General features: G+C 42.8%; 1 protein-coding gene across 8 annotated transcripts in view; it reads right to left on the bottom strand.

The window, feature by feature from the left end:
* Nucleotides 1–6,845: 6,845 nt before the first annotated feature.
* Nucleotides 6,846–21,284, bottom strand: part of Bend7 (BEN domain containing 7) — a 76,126-nt gene continuing 61,687 nt past the window's right edge. For 2 of the 8 annotated variants that reach the window (XM_013014770.1, XM_013014777.1), the window contains exons 6-8: nucleotides 19,842–19,961; nucleotides 12,268–12,321; nucleotides 10,744–11,025 (exon numbers count right to left, since the gene is read on the bottom strand). In XM_013014770.1, coding sequence (XP_012870224.1) covers nucleotides 10,928–11,025; nucleotides 12,268–12,321; nucleotides 19,842–19,961 — 272 coding nt within the window. In that variant the 3' untranslated portion in view covers nucleotides 10,744–10,927. Of the gene's footprint in view, nucleotides 7,407–8,821; nucleotides 9,001–10,210; nucleotides 10,695–10,743; nucleotides 11,026–12,267; nucleotides 12,322–19,841; nucleotides 19,962–21,284 lie in introns of those variants that run through there. The other 6 variants (XM_013014774.1, XM_013014772.1, XM_013014773.1 and 3 more) reach the window with 6 other exon arrangements.

Genomic DNA, 21,284 nt, shown 5'->3' with positions numbered 1-21,284 from the left:
AAATGTCAGCTTTTATATCCTCATTATTACAGAGGATGCTTGCATGTTTATACTTCATCTATGAAAAAGAATTAGATTATTTGAAAATAAAAAAAAGAAGTAACTGTCTGGGCCTCTTAGAAGTGATATTGTCTCTGTACTCAGTATGGAATTAGCAGGAGGAAGAAGTTCGTTAGTACATGGAAGAAATCCTGGATGTAGAGAGATAGCTTTCTCTGTCTTCCGTGTGGCTTCAGCTTTGACTTTGATAGGTTATGAAGTCCAACTGCAGCAGACTTATCTGAACTGAATGACTAATTAATGCCCTCCCCCCCCCCAGTTTCAACAATCATCACCAGCATCATCATCATGATGTTAAAAACAAAAACAAAAACAAAACATTAGTGAGTTGCCTGTTTAAGATGGTGAATTTTGGGGCTGGAGGCATGGCTCAGTTGGTAGAGCACTAGCCAATGAAGGAAAGTGTCAGGTACTGAGTTCTAGTCCCGGTTTTGGACCAAAATAAAAAGACAAGAACAGATAGTGAATTATATGACAGGTGAATTATATCGGAGGGACAAAAATCAATGAATGCTTCATGAAGAATGGAAAGAAGGAAATAAAAATTGTAAGTGTAACATCCAGAAACGATCAGCTTTGATATAGATCCTTCTATACATTTTGGAAAAATAAAATAGGATCATCCTGTTTGGGGGAAAATTGTTTTTTGTGGTTTTTTTTGGCTTTCCTCATACATGCAAGGCAAGCACTCTACCACTGAGCCACCTTTCCCAGCCCGGAAAATTGTTTTTATGTTAATAAGTTCTGTCTGATTCTGTGTCCCGAGGCAGTGAGCGTTGTGGTGTCAGGTCCTGGCTGTGCCTCCAACTCTTTCCTGCCTCGGTGGGCCTCAGTCTCAGCAGCCATGCGAGGGCTGGGAGTCCAACCCGCTCCACAGCAGATCAGGCTGTTAATGTTCCCACGCTTGACCCACCTCCACAAGCTGAGGCAGGGTAGCAGCACTTACAGCTGCTTCTACAGCAGTGTTGCCCAGATCCCTCCAATCAGAATGGAAGGGGCAGGGATGCCACCACAGGGGCAGTTGTGAATCTGCTTCTAATTCAGTAAGGGAGCTAATTTCCCCGTTGTGGTTACAGAGTACAGTTGCATATGATCCATGTGTGGCTCTGCACTCAGGGCCTTGTGCTGTCTCCCAGCTCTTGAGGGCTTTGACACTCAATCTCTCACAAGTGGTCCACAATCATCTGGAGAACTTTCTCGAACACACTGGACCCAATGCCAGAGTGCCTGAGTCAGCAGTTCTGGGAGGGGACTGTAGATTTTGCATTTCAAGTCTGTTTCCAAGAAATGTTGGTGTTATGATCATTGGGAAGACCAGTATTGAATGACATCACTTCCTCTTAGCTCTGACAGGCCTGTCACCTGCCACAAATGTCTCCCCACTATGGTGGCAACTCTCAGTGATTCCGGTGGCTTCTGCCATTCCAGGGATAGTTTGACTTCCTGTGTGTGTGTGTGTGTGTGTGTGCGCGCGTGTGCGCGCCAGTATGGAAGTTTGAAGTCAGGATCTCCAGCCCTTGCTCAGCTTTTTATCTCATGTTTGGTGCTCTACCACTTGAGCCATGCCTCCAGCCCTGCTTTTTTGGCTGGTTATTTTGGAAATGCAACCATACAGACTTTTCTTCCCAGGCTGAGTTTTAAACTGTGATCTTCCAGATGTCATCCTCCTGAGTCACTAGGATTATGAGTCACCAGGGCCTGGTATCATTTCAGTTGTTTTGGTGGATAGATGAACAGTAAGATGTATGAGGAAATGAAGGGGATAAAGGGCACCAGAACTAAATCAGTGGGGGAGTCAGTATTTAAACTGGGGGTCATTCTGATCACCAAGCTCTATCTTTCATGACTCTGTTATGTTCCCTTGGAAACAGTCTAATAAAGGACCTGTTGTTAGATTGAAGATATAGCTACTTCCAAGCTTTGTCTGGCTAAGTGTTGGGGACATTTCAAATGAAGTGATTCAAGTAACATGCTTAAAACAAGGCCTGAGTATAACAAATATCCTACGTACCTATCTGCAAGTCCTTCCTAAAGTGTGGCTCTGAATCCTACTTCTGTTGTTAGCTATGTGACTTTGGGCAAGTTATTTAAGATCTCCATTTTCCTACTTGTAAAACAGGGACGAAAATAATGCTACTTCTAGGCTAAGAGGAGATATGAACCAAATTGTGATCTGTGAGAAACATCATCTGGTTTATAAAAGTACTCAATAAACAACATATTAGCATACTTAGGTCCATGTTGTATAAATGAGCACTGTACAACACAGTGATACAGATTGTTTCCTCTGTGGTTATTCTAGATGCTTCTCTCCACTCACATAGGCTCCCTGAGACAGGACAGAGGTTAAGAATGTGGGAACTGGAAGCATACACACCGAGTTCAAATCTTGAGCTAACGTGAGTTTCTAGGCATGGGAGCCACATCCAGTTCCCTTACTTTTTCTCCTCTGCTCCATGGAGGTAAGAGTTGGCTGAGTGAGCACGAGGTCCATGCTGTGTGTGGGACACCACATGCCCGGTGCCTGGCAGCCTAGATTTATAGAGTTGGCACTACATCCTGGCCTCAGAGGTCATAAATTGGCTTTTCCAAAGCTGGACACCTGTTAGGTCAGTGTAGAACGCTGTAGTTGAGTAAGAAATCTATGAAAGAAGAGACTCTATGCCTGAACTGGGGAGGGGCTTGGACTAATGTGGTACAATCTTCCATCTCATGTTTTATTTCTTGGATTTTGCTCCAAGTCCCACAGGCCCTGATACCATTGGTTTTTGGTTTTCTGAGTTGATGGGTCAAATACATTTGCACCTGTGACTAGTTTCTTCTCATCTTGCAACTAGTACATTTTTTAAAAAATAAAGCACTGTCTCCAATGTCCTTCTGAGCTGCAGAGAAGGCTGTCTTCCTCTGGTAAAGTGGCTTTTCCATCAAAGTAAAGCATGGACCTCCAGAGTCCTGTACATACCCTAACTGTCCGTACCCTCATTGTCCATATTTTGGGAAACAACAGGGGCCAGGAAGCTGAAGTTTTCACTCAGGCTCATCTGATACTTAAGCCTGCGTCACAAGAATGTCCAGGATTCCTAACAGTATCAAAGTCTCAAGTAATCTATCTATCTATCTATCCATCCATCTATCCATCTATCCATCCATCTATCTGTGTGTGTGTGTGTGTGTGTGTGTGTAAACCACTAAGCCTTTTCTTCTTTTATTTGAATTTTCCCTTTTTTAGAAAATATGTTGAGAAAACATAAAGGATACAAATATTTTTATTTTTATTTGAACTCAGGGCCTGGGCACTGTCCCTGAGCTTCTTTTGCTAAAGGCTAGCACTCTTACCACTTGAGCTACAGCACCACTTCCACCTTTTTCTGTTTATGTGGTACTGAGAAATCGAACCCAGGGCTTCATTCATACTAGGCAAGCACTCTACCACTAAGCCATATTTCCAGCCCACAAATAATTTTTAAAAGAAACACATAAAATCTGATCATCAAAGACAGTTACTATTAACAACTTCCTCCAACTGTTACTTTTTTCTGTGCATGCATATGAATAGTCCTTTTGCAAAATGTGATCAGGCTGATGTTCAATTAACACATTGTCTATAGCTTTATAAAGCTGTAGGTGGCAGTTGGTCTCTATTTTCTTGGACACCAAAAATGCAGTTAATCTGTATTTGTAGTTACAATTATAATCAACTTTGCAAAAATAAGGGTGGGTTTTGAAATAAAAAGTAAAATAAAAAAAGCTGGGTACTGGTGACTCATGCCTGTAATCCTAGCTACTCAGAAGGCTGAGATTTGAGGATGGTAGTTCAAAGCCAGCCCAGGTAGAAAATTCCATGAGATCCCAATTACTCACCAGAAAAATGGAAGTGGTGCTATGGCTCAAAGTAGTATAGCACTGGCCTTGAGCAAAAGAGCTCAGGGACAGCACCCAAGCCCTGAGTTCAAGTCCCAGAACTAACAGCAAAAACAAAAATTTCCAACAGGTTGAACCCATAACTTAGGAATAAATATATCATGAACATTTATTCATGCCACTATTATTCTACATTTTTAAATGAAAAAGATAACTTCTACTGTAAAATGGACATACATTCATTTCAGAAAAAAGTCATTTGGGAGACCATTTGAAAATATCCATAATCTTACCATCCAAAGATAACTAATAGCTTGGTGTGTGTCTTCTTAAGACTTTTTTCCTTTCTTTCTGAGTTTATTAAAACAAAGGATTCTGCTATATGTTGATCAGCCAGACCAGGCAGAAAAGTTCACTAGATTCCATCTCCAACTAACCAGAAATAGAGCTGGATGCATTGGCTCAAGAGTAGAATACCAGCCTCGCAAGCATGAGACCCTGTATCTCCAATAAAAAAAAAATAAAGCAACGGGGCTGGGAAGTTGGCTCAGTGGTAGAGCGCTTGCCTTGCATGCCTGAGTCCCTGGGTTCGATTCCTCAGCACCACATAAGCAAAAAGAAAAAAGCCGGAGGTAGCGCTGTGGCTCAAGTGGTAGGGCACTAGCCTTGAGCTGAAGAGCTGAGGGACAGTGCCCAGGCCCAGAGTTCAGGCCTCACGATCGGACCAAAAAAAAAAAATAAAGCAACAAAAGCCATTTAACATCATCTTTACTTGGGTTATTAATATGTATTGTCCCACCTGAGTTTCATCTCACTGGATGTCCTTCTGTTCTTTAAAGTATGGCCTCCTTTAACACTAATATCACTAATAACAAATTGGAATACAAAACAACTACATAGACATCTAGGTATAAATGTACCTGCATATATTATCTTCCAAGGGGATGATCAATTTCATGCATTCTAAGTTATGAAATGTTAAAGGAAAAGATCCCTGACATATGTGAGGCTTAGGTTCTAGCAGAAGATGGGCAGAAATCAAATGAATAAGAAACATAATTCCAGAGGAAAATCAAGTGATATGAAGTACACACACACACACACACACACACACACACACACCTGATTTGATGGAGCCTGGTGATTACTTGTGGGCAGATAGTCACAAATCCCTCTTTAAGTATGAAGATTAGTAATGAGCTGAAGTATGAGGAAGTATGATTGCTTCCAGTTTGAGAACAAGGCTTCCAAGTTTGAATTCCTTCCTCCCCAGGGAGCTTGTTGAAGAACACAAGTAGGTCTTGTGTGCTGTGTTTTCTCCAGGGCTTGGTCATCTGTACTGTCTGGTAACACGTGTTCAGAGTTCTGAGGGGTGATTTTTTTTTTTTTTTTACTCATGGCCCTAGAGTGGTGCCAGGCTGGTTGTAAACAAGCGTGAAATGAATGAGTGAATTCACTGAACTCACCTGCTCTCCGGATCACTCTTCACCATGTTCTGTAGCTTAGAGTGGGAAAATGAAACCTGTGCCCCTCTCCCCAGACAGAACCCTGGCTGTCAGCTTTGACACCACCCCCTCCTCCAGCCTAGTCACCTACTCTTGTCGTTCCTCTTCTTGTGCTAGGCTCTGTGGGTGTTTTGATCTCCTGGATTCTCTTTAACCACTCTCTGCCCTCTCAACAGCTGACTGCTCTCGAATCCAGCCAGATGGATCAAAGTAAGACAAGACATAGAAAGCCCTCACGCACTCACTCCAGTGGCTGCCTACACCATCTTCACATCCTGCGATGGTCCAAGATCTGGTGCTGTTTGGTGCCAAGTGCCTCCCCAGCCTTGGTTCTTCACCCGTTCCCTTTGCACCCCAATCTGTGTCACTGGAAACCACCATAGGATCTGACCCAGCTAATATCCAGAATGCTGTGGAGCTGAACACAGGGGCTCCTGGGAAATGAGCCTGCCCTATCCACCACATTCTCCATTGCTTGGCAAGGCTGGGCATGCAGGAGTACAGCTTTTAAGAGAGGCTGGTGATGAGCTTCCCTTTCTCCTGGGGCTTCCTGTCTGCACAGTAGGCCTCCTCCCCTCTCTTGGATTGGAGAGGCCCAACAGGACCCTTCTGCCAGGCCAACTACACAGATCTGTGTCGGCATATGAGAGGGAGCAAGGGCATGTCCTCAGGCCATAGGACATAACATGGACCCCTGGCAAGCAATTTCATGGACACAAGGGGCCCCATGATGCAGCAGGACATGTGGCAGGAAGGATAGGCTCATGTCCAGCTTCAACAAGGTGATGGGGGATGGAAAATCCTGGCTGGATTTAGCAAGGGGCTTGGACATCCTCATGGGAGGCGGGAAAGGGTAGGTCCCGATGGGGAGTAGCGCCCTCCTGTGTCCAGTGGAGAATAAAGCAATCACGTTTGAGCGGCCACTTTGTATTGGACAAGATTGATTTGTCCTTCTGATGTGTTGTTTCCATAGAAGCAGGGCTTAACCTTTTAAGTGAAGATTACAAAGCCACCTAATTCATTTAAAATTAGGCTTCAAGCATCTCGGTACTTAATGCTCAAGTGTTTCTGTGGGACTTGCTACTGCCGTTGATCCGATGGGCAGGCGGAGCTGGTGACTGCAGGGTTTCAGGAGTCTCATTCCGGTAGCAATCTAGTTTGTTTTATTCTGAAAAATTAACCTCATAAGGCAGCATAACTCCTGGGGGCGATCATCAGAATATTCATAAATACCTTCTAATTAATGAACAGTGCTGACTTCATAAACACGGGGAGACTGGCACACAGGCGAAGACACATGTGCATTCAATTAAAGTAATTTATTATATTCTTCCAGAATGGACATAAAGAGCATCTTGAGAATTGATATCACAACACGATGTTATACACCATTTTCACAACTAGCCTTGCACTGAGTTCTTTTTTTTAAAGAACATAGTAATTTAAAAAAATCTAAATATTTACATATTAATAAAACATATATACAGAAGATTGAGACATGTTATCCATAGATATGGTTTTTTTTTTGCTAAGAAAACCTATAAAAAAGGATTTTTGAACAAAGTCTGAACAGTAGTCACAGTAAGTTAACACAAATACAATTTTAAATGACAAAATATGATTTCACTGTTTATGTAGATTCCACCTTAGGAATCCATTGCACATAACTGTGAGCTGAACAACTCTACCCCTCCTCAAGTAGTGGCAGCACCAAGCTGCCACCAGACTTGGAAGGGAGTACTTTTCAAGGGTCACGGTGCAGACTAAGCGGAACTACGGTTATATTCATCATAGTTTAACAGAGTGGAAGGGCACTAATTAATCTCTTCTCGTTCGTTCAGGAATATTTCATTCTGGGAGGCAGGAGACCATTTTTTTTTTAAAAGCATCTGCTGCAGAAAAACAAAAGCGCAGGTTTGTAAGGGAGGAGTTTACCAAACCTGCAAAGGGACTGCTTTCAGGAAAGAGATCTGAAAAAGACTAAAGGAAAACTGGAAGTCTGAACCTTCCTCCTTGCTTCAACAGGAAAGATAAAAGACTCATAGACAGGCGATGTAATGACTCATTAGACTGCTTTCACAAGCCACACCTAAAACCTGGTTCTGTCACATTATGGGATGTTGTGCATCTTCTTGGGTGTAAGCTGGTCGTGGTTTTGAGGTTTGGTGTCTCAGTACAGTAACACAGTGCCTTGGACAGGTAGTATGGATATCCACATTCTGAGTGTAGCTGGCCATTGAATGGTTACCTCAGTTTAGGAACCTCCTTGGTTCCCTCACTCACTAGCCAAGGGTGGACAGAGTGGCCACCACAGTCATTGCTGGCTCCAACAGGTAGATGAAGTAGATGGTAGGGAGAGGGGTAAACTGTCAGTGTGGTGTTCTTTTCCCTTTTTTTTTTTTTGGTGGTACCAGGGTTTGAACTCAAGACCATGTGCTTACAAGCACTCTACTCCTTGAGCCATATTTCCAGCCCCGCATGGCAGGTTTTAATCCTGGGGTTTGGGTGGGTCTACAGTCATTTTTCTTTTGTGCCAAAGATTCAAGGCGATTTGCTTTTATACAACAAATGAGGTGGAAAGGTAGTGTTTCTAAATAAATGCTACTTTCAACTCACTACTGTGTTAAGAGAAAGAAAATCTGAAGGTGACTTATTTCTGTAAATCACATACCCATATCTCTTTAAAAAACATATCTCTTTAAAAAACAAACCTACATTTTCTTATGTGGGTTTTCTATAAAGTGGAGGGCAGGGACACCAGGAACCAAAATAAACAACAGGCTATTAAGCATGCCTATTGTGACCTGTCACCACACAATGTCTGAACTGGGGTCCACTCATTTAAAACCCTCTGTGTAAATGGCTACTGGGTATCAGGTGGAGAACTGGTTACTTGGAGTTTTGCATCTTTTAATTAGCTTTAATTGGTCACAATGTCAACACAATATGTATGTCATTCCTCTGCTAAGAATTCATCCTTCATTTTCACTTATTCAATGCCAAATGGCTGTTTAGGGGGAACACTGATGTCACAAATGATTTCATCTAACAGGCCGGCGCTCTCTCCTCTCCCCAAACAGCTGTTCTTGTGCACTGAGGAAGGCCTAATTAATTCTGGCCTTCACAACCTCTCTGAGGCCTGCAAAGAGCCATTCTCCTTTATAGGCAGCTAACAGTTTACATGAAAATAAACAGGCTCCAAAACTGTATATTCACCTTTAGGTTATGCTGAATAAAGCCAGGGAGAGATAGGCTCTTGGTGACAGACACAGAACTAGTAACTGGATTGTTCACAGTACCTTCAAAGGTAACAGATCAACTAAAAACAATTTTGAAAGTATCATATATCCATCTGGCTGTGTGATCATCACATCTTACAAAGAAATCATAGGAAACGATTCAACCATGACAGATAAACTTCACAAAACATCCACACATGGCAGTGTGGGTCTTTGAGTAGATTCAAATGGAAGAGTTACGTATGCTAATGATCAACGTCACTAAAGCACAAGTCTAGGCAATGAACCCGGTTCTCTGTCCACCGTGTTTCCTCTCCTGGTGTCAAATATATCACCTACAACAGAGACAAGACAGTAAAGGAGGAGCTGTTGCTCTCAGGGACCACATGGTGAAAGCCAGGTATTCTGGACAAGGAGGGATGAAGTGGGGGTGGGGGACTAGCACGAAGAGGTATCTGGGTCCCAGAGTTCAATAGTTAAGTTTATAGTCAAGGCTTTAGTTGTGCTAAGTGTGCAATTATAGGACTTAGAAGCCTGTAATGATTTTTTTTTACAGGCAAGCCCATGTCTATATCATGACTGTGTGTTATGATTAGAGTATGGCCACACAATAGGAAAGGGCTAAGTAGAAAACCATTTACCTCCCAAATAGAATATGGTGCAATAATAATGCATATACAGATTTGGTTGCTAATTGGAGATGAGTCTCATGACTTTCTTGTCCAGGTTGGCTTCAAATGGTGATCCTCAGAACTCAGCCTCCTGTGTAGCTAGGATGATAGATGAGAGCCACTGACATCCAGCAAGGGCCTCATTTTAAATTTTAGAAAGCAATGTTTTGATTTCACTTTCTCTGTACTTATTTTTTTAACTGCCAGTTGTTCCCAGATCCTGGGAGGCTTTTTCTTTTTTCCCTTCTCCAACATTGTCTCCACATCTGTGTCACAGAATTTCGGTAGCTGCCTCTGTCTCTCTCTCTAGTCTGATGACAGGTATGTAGACACCAGACCACAACACCCTGATGGGCCAGCAACTGCTCAAAAGGCTCTCTGAGCAGTGCTCAGGAGGAATACATTAAGAAAACATGCTTCTCCATTATACAATCTGTATCTGTTTTTGTTAAAGTCAAACAAACAGAAGGTTGTTTAAAAACACTAGGTGGAAACAACTGTCATTTGACTGCCTGACTAAAACCCTTGTAAAGTCACTTCTGGCTTAGGGCAACATGTAAAGATGTCTAGCTTTCCAGCTTTCCATTCCCCATACACCCAGACTCTTAGAAAACAAAGCATTGTTGAGTATGTGAAAGGATCGCTTGATCAGCTGAGATACATGAGAAAATGGAAGTCTATATCAGAACTCTTGGTGGCTTCCATGGTTCTGGTGAGGCTGTGTCCAAGGAATAAGACACAGGTGTGCAAGAAGCTGGCGCTAACATTTGCTGCTCATATCAGGGACATGGGAGGGTGTCAGCAGTAACATTACACTCCGAGGAGCTGACCAGACTGGGTTTTAGAGAGGCAACTAAGACACGTGCTAGATTATCAATATTATTTTATTACTATGTAATATGAGCACCAATCTGTGCCTTCAGTTCTCCTTTTCAAAAATGACCAAACTTTTAATTTCCCATGCTGTTTCGTAATCTGTATCACTTTCAGTAGTCAGGTGAAAGACCCTTGTTACTCTCTTCCATTATGACCTCACAGCCTCAGGCAAATTTTGAGAAAGGACTTGAATGAGCTTAAACTCTAGTGAGCTGTGTGGCTACACTGATGACAGACATTCTAACTGTGACGACTGTGAGACATTAAAATGGAATCCTAAAGGGATCAGTACATCCATCAGCTCTTAGAATCTTGTAGGAAGCATGCAGAGAAAAGCTGACTTTGGCTTAGGTATAAAACAACGCTATGGTGTAGGTGTCATGGTTGGGAGGCAAGGAGGCCTGGGGTCCTGCCAAGCCTTCAGCCAGCTGTGAGACCTTGAGAAAGTCATTTAATGTTTCTGGGCCCTCAGGCTTTTTTTCCTGTAAAAATAAAAGGACTGGATAAAAAAAGGCAGGGATTGGACTAGATGATCTCTCAAGTTCCTTCTCATTCTGATTCCTCCAAAGCCTTTTTGGTTCCATGAGGCTGTTCTAGCTTGCCCTGTGACTCAATTTTCTCACATCAAACGTTTCTACCTCCAATTAAATATAAAGGTATCACATCAAGGCACATGAAAACAAAAGCTCACTGAAACCCACCAGGTCAAATGGCTTTAGGATAGTTGGTACCGACGCCCACAGGGTAGTGAGCAGGAAGACACTAACACTAGTATGATTAGTATTGCCTGCATCTTCTGGGAATGGGCTGGGACTGTTAAGAATAAAGACTGATAAGTTGTCCTGATATTCAGAGAATGATAGATTGGGAAGGAACAACAGAGATCATATATTTCAATTCTCTTAATTCACAAATGTGGACACATAGCCCAATAAGAGCAATTCCTCTGACATAATGACTATATATGGGAAGGACCTGAAACAGGCAGACCCTTTTTGTACTATGTGGCTCATTTCATTTATTTGTCCATCGATCTGTTGCTTAGCTACTCAACTCAGAGAAAGCAATGTATCATTTACACAGCTGGGTTTTCCTGCTGTTCTCAAGTTCATTACAATATGCCCATCCTTCACCCATCAACTCTGCTTTAGTGGCCATCTTGGGATGGTGCTGCCAATGAACATGGGACCACAAGGAAGTCTACTAGGAATCCTTATACAGACTAGATTCTCGAGGAGCATTCACTGAATTTCATTAAAATCTCTAGAGGAAAAGGACTGATTCAAGCTTTATCAGTTATGAGATTTCTCTGGGGATGTCTGTATTTTGTGGATGGAATCTTCAGGTATTCTTTTGAAAGCAGGCAACAGCGAAGTTCTGAGACCAAATGAGGGAATCAATTGTTTGGCACATGGCTCACTGTTCAGACACTTGTCCCTCTAGCTCTCAGGAGGCCAGGGGCAGGGATAGGACTCAAATACTGTGAGGTCAGAGTCATGTCTGTGGTTTAATACAACTGTGTGCAGCAGATGCTTTAAAGCTCTGTTGCGGATCTGGTCAAGTATTAGGACAGTGTGTCACTCATACTGACAGACGGGCTTGTTCAGCCACACAATTAAAACCCAGCAGTGACTGGTTCTTTCCTGTTTAAAAAATATGGATGGACTGCCTCTGAAGAGGCCTTTTGGAGGGAGTAAGGGAAGACAGCATAGGTATGAATTTGGTCACAGAAAACTGGTGATGCCTACTGCTAAAGTGAAGATTTCATTTTACATGGAAACACTTTGTAATTCTAACTTTTTCATCCTAACTTTCTAGGATTTGCATTTTTGAGATGTAGATGAATCTGAAAACAGTGAGGGAAAATAAAAAGGTCACTTTTTCAAAACCTGTGTGAACCCAGGTTCTTGAGAAGCTGTGGATGCCGAGGCCTGGGTGTGCGATGTACAAACAGCTTGCTCAAGCATCTGCATGTCTAATGGCAAAGCATTTTCAATGCCAGTATTTCCCAGCCTGTGCTCTGCAGCGGGTGATGAAAATGTAAATATGTTTTACCTGTTGGTGGTAGAGAAATGCTGTCCAGTCTTTCATCACCGTCAGCTACCTCTGCTGGTTACGAACATAAAACACAAATCTCATTAGTTTCAGGGAACACATTCATTTTGCTGAACACAGTAATGCAATTAAAATAACTCCAGTGTACATGGCCGTCTACACTCTTCCTCTTCGCTTCAGTTGGCTCACATTACAGATTTCAACATCATTATTAAAATAAAGAAAACGTATTTTATTTTTGTGATGATATAGAGGCTTGAACTCAGGTTCTGGGCACAATCCCTTAGCTTTTTTTTGTGCTCAAGGATAGTGATGCTCTGCCACTTGAGCCATAGCTCTACTTCTGGCTTTTTGCTAGTCAACTGGAGATAAGAGTCTCAAAGACATTCCTGCCTGGGCTGGCTTTGAACTGCAATCCTTATATCTCAGCTTCCTGAGTAGCTAGGACTACAAGTGTGAACCACCGGTATAGAGAATAGCAGAAAATCAGCTTTCTTGCATTAAATTTATTTAAAAAAATCTTCTGAGCCTTATTTTGTCAATCATTGATAATTTTAGTTCACTTTCCTTTAATTGCACTGCCATAAAAACCAGCCACAGCAGGGCTGGGAAGGTGGCTCAGTGGCAGAGCGCTTGCCTTGCATGCATGAGGCCCTGGGTCCGATTCCTCAGCACCACAAGCAAAAAGCAAAAAGCCGGAAGTGGCGCTGTGACTCAAGTGGTAGAGTGCTAGCCTTGAGCTGAAGAGCTGAGGGACAGAGCCCAGGCCCAGAGTTCAGGCCCCACGACTGGAACCCCCCCCTCAAAAAACAAAAACAAAAACAAAAACCAGCTAGCACTGGAATGGACTGCTCAACTGTGAGGCAGGCAGGTCAGTGAATTCCAATTGTAGAACTGGAGTCAGCCTTAGAGAATCCAGACACTGAACCTTTTTGTGGAGATACCTGGAAATTCCGGACCACAAGCTGCCAGCCAATCTCTGCCTTCAGTTCAGTCATGAAGGAAGCTGTGAATGGTCTAGCTGGAGGGCACCTGCCTAGCAAGAGCAAGACCCTGAGTTCAAACCCCAGTACCACCAGACACATGTACACACACACACGCACATACACACACATACAAATCAAGTTTCTTCAAATGAGGCTTCATTTCTAAGATTTAAAATGCAAACCTTGAGCCAGGCACCGGTAGCTCATGCCACTCTTCAGAAAACTGGAAGGGTGCTGTGGCTCAAGTGGTAGAGTGCTAGCCTTCAGCTGAAGAGCTGAGGGACAGAGCCCAGGACAAGTTCAAGCCCCACAACCGACCAAAAAAAAAGCAAACCTTGCATTATAAATCCTGCTACACACACACACACACACACACACACACACACACACACACACACACACACACACACACACACACACACTTTACTCTCCTTAGTAGTTTTGCAAAGGGAGGTACTTCATTCACAAAGAAAGGGCCCCAAAGCCTTGACATGCCAGGCACAGAGGTAGTGTTAGCTATGGCTGCTGGGTAATGTTGGTGGCATGCTCTATGTTCCTATGGAAGGCTGAACACACTGGCACATGGACAGTATGGACACATGAGGATTGTCATTCCTATCATATTCAGTATTCAGCTGGCAGCAAGCAAAAGCAATACTCAGTCCTCATTTTTACTCTTTTTTTTTTTTTTGTCAGTTGTGGGGCTTGAACTCTGGACCTGGGCTCTGTTCTTCAGATTTTCAGCTCAAGGCTAGCATTCTATCACTTGAGCCACAAGTTCCAGTTTTCTGGTGGTTTTATTGGAGATAAGAGTCGCACTGACTTTCCTGCCCGGCTTGGCTTTGAACCGCCATCCTCAGATCTCAGCCTCCTGAGTAGCTAGGATTACAGGAGTGAGCCACCAGCTCCTGGCTCATTTTTACTCTTGCACACGCACACACATGCATGTACATACACACACATGCACACACCAGTCTGAGGTACAGTCCAGCTATTCTTACTTTTTATAAACAGACCTATGTAACTCTGTCAGAAGAGAACACATAGAACCAAAAGCTATGTAAACTATATAAATTAGCATATGACAGCTTCATGATCATGGCCAGGTGTGACAGATGAAGGACATCGCGGTATCATATGAAGTTAATTATAACATCTGTCTGCAACTGTAAGTTCACAATCCTTCTTCCCTCTGACAGTCTAGTAAAATTTAGAAAAGATTGAGCAAGCCTAATCAAAATTTACTAGCAATGACGGCTTTAACCCTGGGATCTCACACAAATAATAAATTGTGATTTCAGCTAAGGAAGTAGTTTAATAAAAATGATAAAAAAAATCCACACCAGGAAAGGAATCATTTTAGTTATATACAAAAAATTATTCCATGTGATGAGAACTCCAAATGAATTTCTGTTTGGATTTGCATAACAACCTTTCCCATGGGGGCCTGGCTACTAATTTTCCCAGAGGCACCGAAGATTATGCTCAGTGGTTACTGATGAGCGTGGCCCAGCCAGGGTCTGTACCTCATTCTAGGAATTGAGCCAAAGATGATAAATAAGGCTGAAGTTGTAGAGTATCTATGACATACTTTGTATTATCATTTAGATGGAAAATAATCAAGACAAAAACAGCACAAGAGCTAGTTATTGATCCAGGCCTCTTGGTCCCTTTGTACAAATTTCGAGGCACTCTGGTTTCAATTTGCTTTTCTGATGCCCCAGAATGCAGGGTGACAAAGTAGGAAGACAAAGTCTAGTAGGTGGTTCCTGGCTGATGAGCCAGGATTTCTGTCTGGAGATCAAGGGGCGGTTCTGTCTTAGCCACCTCCCACTTCCTAGTCCTCATAGAATCTATTTAAAATACAGTCCAAATAGGCAGAGCATCTCAACTCAGTGATCAAAAGTTAAAATATACCAGGCCAAGTGTCATAATGTTACAGAATAGGAATAGACAGTGTCCAGAGCTTCTGAGTGAGTGAAAGCTTCCCAGAGGAAGGGAAGAGAGAGAGATCATGTTAACAGTTCTAAAGAAATAGCAAATGGGGAGGGGGAAATGAACATTTAAAATGTGATTTTTTTCTTTTTTGGTCCAGTCGTGGGGCCTGAACTGGGCCTGGATGCTGTCCCTCAGCTCTTCAGCTCACGGCTAGCGCTCTACCACTTGAGCCACAGCGCCACTTCCGGTTTTTTCTTTTTTGCTTATGTGGTGCTGAGGAATCGAATCCACGGCCTCATGTATGCAAGGCAAGTGCTCTACCACTGAGCCAACTTCCCAGCCCTAAAATGTGATTCTTAACAGAAATGCTGTGATTGTTAAGGTATGGTCACGGGTTGGGCACTGGTGGCTCACACCTGTAATCCTAGCTTCTCAGGAGGCTGAGATCTGAGGATCGCGGTTCAAAGCCAGCACAGGCAGCACAGGCTCTTATCTCCGCCAGAAAACTGGAAGTGGTGCTGTGGCTCAAGTGGTAGAGCGTTTGCCTTGAGCTGAAGAGCTCAGGGACAACACCCAAGCCCAGAGTTGAAGCCTCACAACCTACCCCCCAATAAAACCCAAAACATTACACATAATGCTGATAGCTGTGACAAAGGGACTGAAAAAATAAATTGTCATCCAGGTAACCTACTGGGCAGCTTACCTGCGCATTTCTTTTTCTCGCTATTTTCATTCCTGCTAAAGCTGCATTCCTATCATTGGGAGCAGCCTTCTCTAATATATCCCTCCTTTTCATGACTTTGACCTTCAAGGTTTTTCTTAACACTTTTAGGTCCTTAGAAAGGGACTTTTAGTTACACTCTTTAGCGAGAGGCACACATTTGGATCACAAAGGTCTCTTGTTCTTTCTTGGGTGGTCAGTCTGCTGCCCTCCAGTTAGGAACAGCAACAGTTTGAGCTCATCTACTTCCTTCTTTCATGCTCTTAGGGAACTGTGGGTATTTCTTACATGTCCCCATCTGCTCCCACCAGCACCAAGAGGCAGCTGCATGCCCAGGGGTTACCTGGCCTGCCCCAGGCTGGCTCAAAGTTGGCAGCACAGTTGTTATCAGGTAGTGGGCAGACCAAAGGTAGCTGTGTAGCTGAGTCTCAGCTACACTGATCCTCTACCTTTGGGCCTACTGATGCTAGACTTACTTCTCTTCATTCTAACACACTGTAGCTTTCTCTCAAACCTAAATACCATGTTTAATGTTTCTTCATTTTGGGGAATCAACAATTTCCTCCTGCAGATCAATAGGTAAATGGAAATTCTTGCACACTCATCAGTCAAGATTCTCAAGGCAGAATCTAGACCACAAGGGCCATTTTATGCTTGTCATCACGGGCGCCCCGCAGGTTAATGCCTGAAATGTGAGCTGGGCTGTACACACTGAGGGGCTGCAAGGCCACCTCAGCGCTCAGGAAGGGACCTGGGCTGGGTCAGGGGTGACAGCCCACTTGACCTTCACCTTCCTCCCTTCTCCCCTTCCCTGCACTTCTGCCCCAGAACGACATAGCCCTTCACCAGCTGCAGTCTTTCAACCATGGAAGATAGTTTCTCTTTGCTGCCAACTCAACCATTCCAGGAAATGGGGTGGGGTGGGGGGAAATGGGGGACTTGGTGATGTAACTGCTAATAAAATGGGGCTTTGCCATGTAAGGCAAGGCAGAAGCAGTTGACCTTTAGGTACACAGGTGAAGGACCTCTGCCAGCAGGAGATGGATCTTTCCAGTTAGTCTGCTCTGGATGAGGCCAGGACACAGGGGATTAGATGCTGCACTTTTGAGAGAGGATGGGAGGAGAGAGGAGACTGGCAAAGGTGTACAGACAGTGTTTAAGAGATGAGGCAGAAAAAGAAGTGCGAGGAAGGGCTGAGGAGGAGAAAATAAGGTGTGAGGAAGGGGTGAATGTTGTTCCCACAAGGCTGGGCTGAAACTCAAGGCCTCACATTCTCCCCTTCTCCACTGGAGGCCGGACCTCCACCACTCAAACCACACATTCACTACCAGCTGGTTAATGAGAGATAAAAAGTCTTAAGGATTTGTCTGCGCAAGCTAGCTCGAAATCTCAATTCTCACATCTCAGCCTCTGTGTAGCTAGGATTTACAGATGCGAGCCACAGGGGCCCAGCCAGACTTTGTTCTTAAGCACAGAGCTCAGGACACTGCCACCCACAGGTCCTGAACCTCAAGGAAGTGACAAGGCTTTCATACCATTTCAACAAAACTAACAAGACCTCTTTGTAGTGGACCACAGTCTCTTCCTTCTGGGATCACTGAAAGTTTCACTGATTCACTCAACAAATATTTCTTGAGTCAGCCCTGTCTCACACTAGTGCTCCTGTGTGTCACTTGGGACACAACCATGGCTCAGCAGCAGCCCTAACCTAGTCTAGCAAAGGAAGCAAAGATATGATTGTGCAGGCAGCAGAAGATCAAAGTAGCTAGGCTCCAATGAAGATTCGGGACAAAGAAACCTCTGCAGTGTTTAGGAAAGATGGTACAGAGAGGCCAGAAGCAGGGCAGAAACCAGCTTATTTCCAGAACAAGGAGAAAGCTGGTGTGGATGTCTGGTGGAGATGAGGCTGATGTGGAGGGCAGGGTTTTCCCTGATAAGCATTTGTTTAGGTAGGATCTGAATGTTTCTCCCCAAGTTACTGTGTTACAACAGCACTGGGAGGAGATTAGGCCACAAGGGCTTTGGCCCCCTGAATGGATGACCGTTCATATTATAGGAGGGGGTTCACCCTTAGAAAAGGGTGAGGTCGATCTCCCTTTCTCCTTAATATTTTGCTTTTCAGCCATGAGATGATACAGGTCATGTGCCCTCTGCCAGCTACAGTCCCTCAATTTTGGACTTCTAGCCTCCAGAACTGTGACCCAGAACTGGTCACTACTAATTAATTACCCAGAGTCTGTGACATTCTGCTATAGCAGCACAAAATGGATTTGGAGACATAATCTCACACAATTTTGCAGGTGTGGTCTTATAGGCTTCCATTGTATCTAAAATGTGCAACATCTCATCACCCAAAGTCTACCTCCAACCTGCCTCACACTCTTGGCCCGGGGAGTCCTTGAGGGCTGGGTATCTTGATGTTTGATCTCAATTCTTTTCATTTTATTTTACTTATTGTCTGACAAATGAGCTTGTATATATTTATGATGTACAACATGATGTTTAGAAATATGCACGCACTGTAGAATGGCTTAGTGAACTAATTAACAGATGTACTGCACCACAAACTGTGGGGAAGTTTCAAGTATACTAAGAATTAGTGCTCCTGGTCAACACGTTACACAGTAGATCTTAATTTATTCTTTTTGTCTCAGTGAAATTTTATATTCTCTGGCATCTGTCCCCAATTCCCCTTCCCCCTTGGAGCCTTGTTTACTCACTGCTCTATGCATTCTATTCCTTTAGATTCTACAGTGAGAGCACGTGGTATTTATATTTCTGTGCTTCACTTACAAAACATCCTCCAGGCCTACCCATGTTGAGGCAAATGACAGGACTTCCTTCTTATTTAAGGCTAAAAAGTATTCCACTGTATGTAGATACTATGCTTTTCTGTATCCATTGATCCACTGGTAGGCTAGGTTTATTCTTGATCTTAGCTACTAGGAAAAATGACTCAGTGAGCTGAGCACTCCCAACTGTATGCATAGTTACTCAGGAGGCTGAGGTCTGAAGATCATGGTTTGAAGCCAGTTGGGGCAGGCGAATCTGTGAGACAACCTCCAATGAAGCACCAAAAAAAGTCAGAAGTGAAGCTGTAGCTCAAGTGGTAGTGAGACAGCTGGCCTAAGCACAAAAGCTCAAGGACAGTACCCATGCCCTGAGTTCAAGGCCCAGGCCCAGCACATAAAAAAGTAAAATGAATCAGGGACTACAGGAATACAGAAAGCTCATCAACATACTCATTGGTTTTGGATTTATGCCCAGTAGTGGTTTGCCATATCATATGGAAGTTCTAATTTTATTTTTTTAAAGAAATTTTCAAATGAATACCATTTTTCATAGTAGATGTACCAATTTACATGGGATTTAAAAAATACCTAGAGATTTGTGGCCCCTTTAGAGATAACTGTTCTTGTTGGTAGGAAAATCAACCTCAGAAAGCTCCCTCGCTGGTAAATTGGCCTGCTGAGATTTCAAATGACCAGATTTAATCACAACCCAACTGGCGCTCACATTCCTGGAAGAATAATACATAAACTGCCATAGTCAGATTTTTAAAAATTTAAACACACACACACACACACCACCTTAAGTAACTAGGATCTTTAAAATGTCATGCAAATTTAAACAAAAATCAATACACAGAAACGAAAGTTTTAAATGTCAGACCACAAATGAGATTGACCATCTTTTCTTGACTTGTGCTATTCAAAACAAATGGCCTGACATATTTTTACTATTCAGTCTTAAGGTGAGCTTCAAAATTCTTGAGTATGACTTTAAGACGGCACATTACATAGAGCGACTCCTTCAAATGACAAATGATACCACAGTATCTCAGAGGAAACTATTATGCTTTATTAAGTCGAAGAATTCAATAAAGTATTTCTGCAATTACTTTAAAAAAAAACCCAGCTTATTCCTACCTGAGCCTCTTTTTAACCTTCTTCTGGCAAGTTTAATTTGATCCTGTAGAATTTGTACCCAGTCTCGGGGGCCAGGAAGTTTATCCACATGGTTAGCAGTACAGTATTTTTCAGTGAAAACTGTAAGAAAATGTGAAATATTGTTAAATATTGAAACAGATCAAATGGGCAAGTCTCAACTAGGAATATAGTCCAAGAAGAAAACAAGCCCTTTTCCTTTCTCTTTCCTTCTTTCCTTTCCTTTCCTTTTCCCTTTTGTTAGGGAAGAATTGGGCATGTGCTAAGCATGTGCTTCACCACTGAATTCTATTCTTGTCTCCAGAGATGAATTTCTAAAGGAAATCAGTTCTGCAGCACACATCTCTCATATCTGTAGCATTATTCCTTTGGGTAAAGCTGGTGACCAGATGGGCCATGGCTACATGTAAGAAATACTAAGGTTGTAAGCAAACTGCTCATTTACTTGTCTCTATCTTGTGTGTATGCATCTGGGAGACGAAGGAGGAAATATTTCCTAGCCCCAACCCAATGACAAAGCTCAGCACTAGAAGACTTCACATTTTTTTTCTTGTTGTAGACTCAAAACCAAATGCAAGACTACACACAAAGATGATCTCATGGTGACTCCCATGAACTCAATCAGTACTCAACATAATCATGCAGCATGTCCTAGTGAAATTCAAATGACACATTCTGATATAGAAATAGCAGTTCTACTTTGAGTCAGCCCCTTGCCTACTGGACTATGTCCAAGGAAAGATATACCCTATTTAAGCACAAAGAAAACCCTGGAGAATCATAGGGCAGGACAAAGGTAAGACAGGAGAATGACCTTAAGGAAAGCTAAGCACCGTGTGTGACTGCACACAAGGCACTGGGGCTGACATTTCTGCATCAGACTGGTGCTGAGCACTCAAAACTCCCCTTTTCAATCTGCTTTCCATACGGTCAACAGCTAGTCTGCAGTCACATCACACTGCCTTCGTGGTATTTAAAACACTGATAATTTTAATGTTTTAGAAGGGTTCCTTAAAAAAAAGAAATTAACAAAGGAAAATACTGACAGCTTTAACTATAGAAAAATTGAACAGAAAGGAAACATTTGAGCAGAATAACAAAAGTTGTCTATATTGAATATGACTGAGAATGTTCAATATTTATAAAAGAGCAACCTCAAAAGTCCCTATAGAAAATGAACAGAGCATATCCACAGTATAAAGTATTAGGGAAAATGTCCAACCAACATGTAAATCAAAGAAGAGAAATATACTATTTGCTAAACTAAAAATATGCTAAAAAGCTTATATCTGGTACTGATAAAATTGTGAAAACATTCAAATATTACTGAGGAGCTAAGTGGGCAAAAATCCATTTGGGAAAGAAGTGTAATATATCATGAGAAATATGGACAGTACTATTACTCCTAGAAATAGATCCTAAAGA

Source organism: Dipodomys ordii, unplaced genomic scaffold, assembly GCF_000151885.1.
Source record: "Dipodomys ordii isolate 6190 unplaced genomic scaffold, Dord_2.0 Scaffold24, whole genome shotgun sequence".
Lineage (NCBI taxonomy): Eukaryota > Metazoa > Chordata > Mammalia > Rodentia > Heteromyidae > Dipodomys > Dipodomys ordii.
This window is presented reverse-complemented; position numbering and strand designations above follow the sequence as displayed.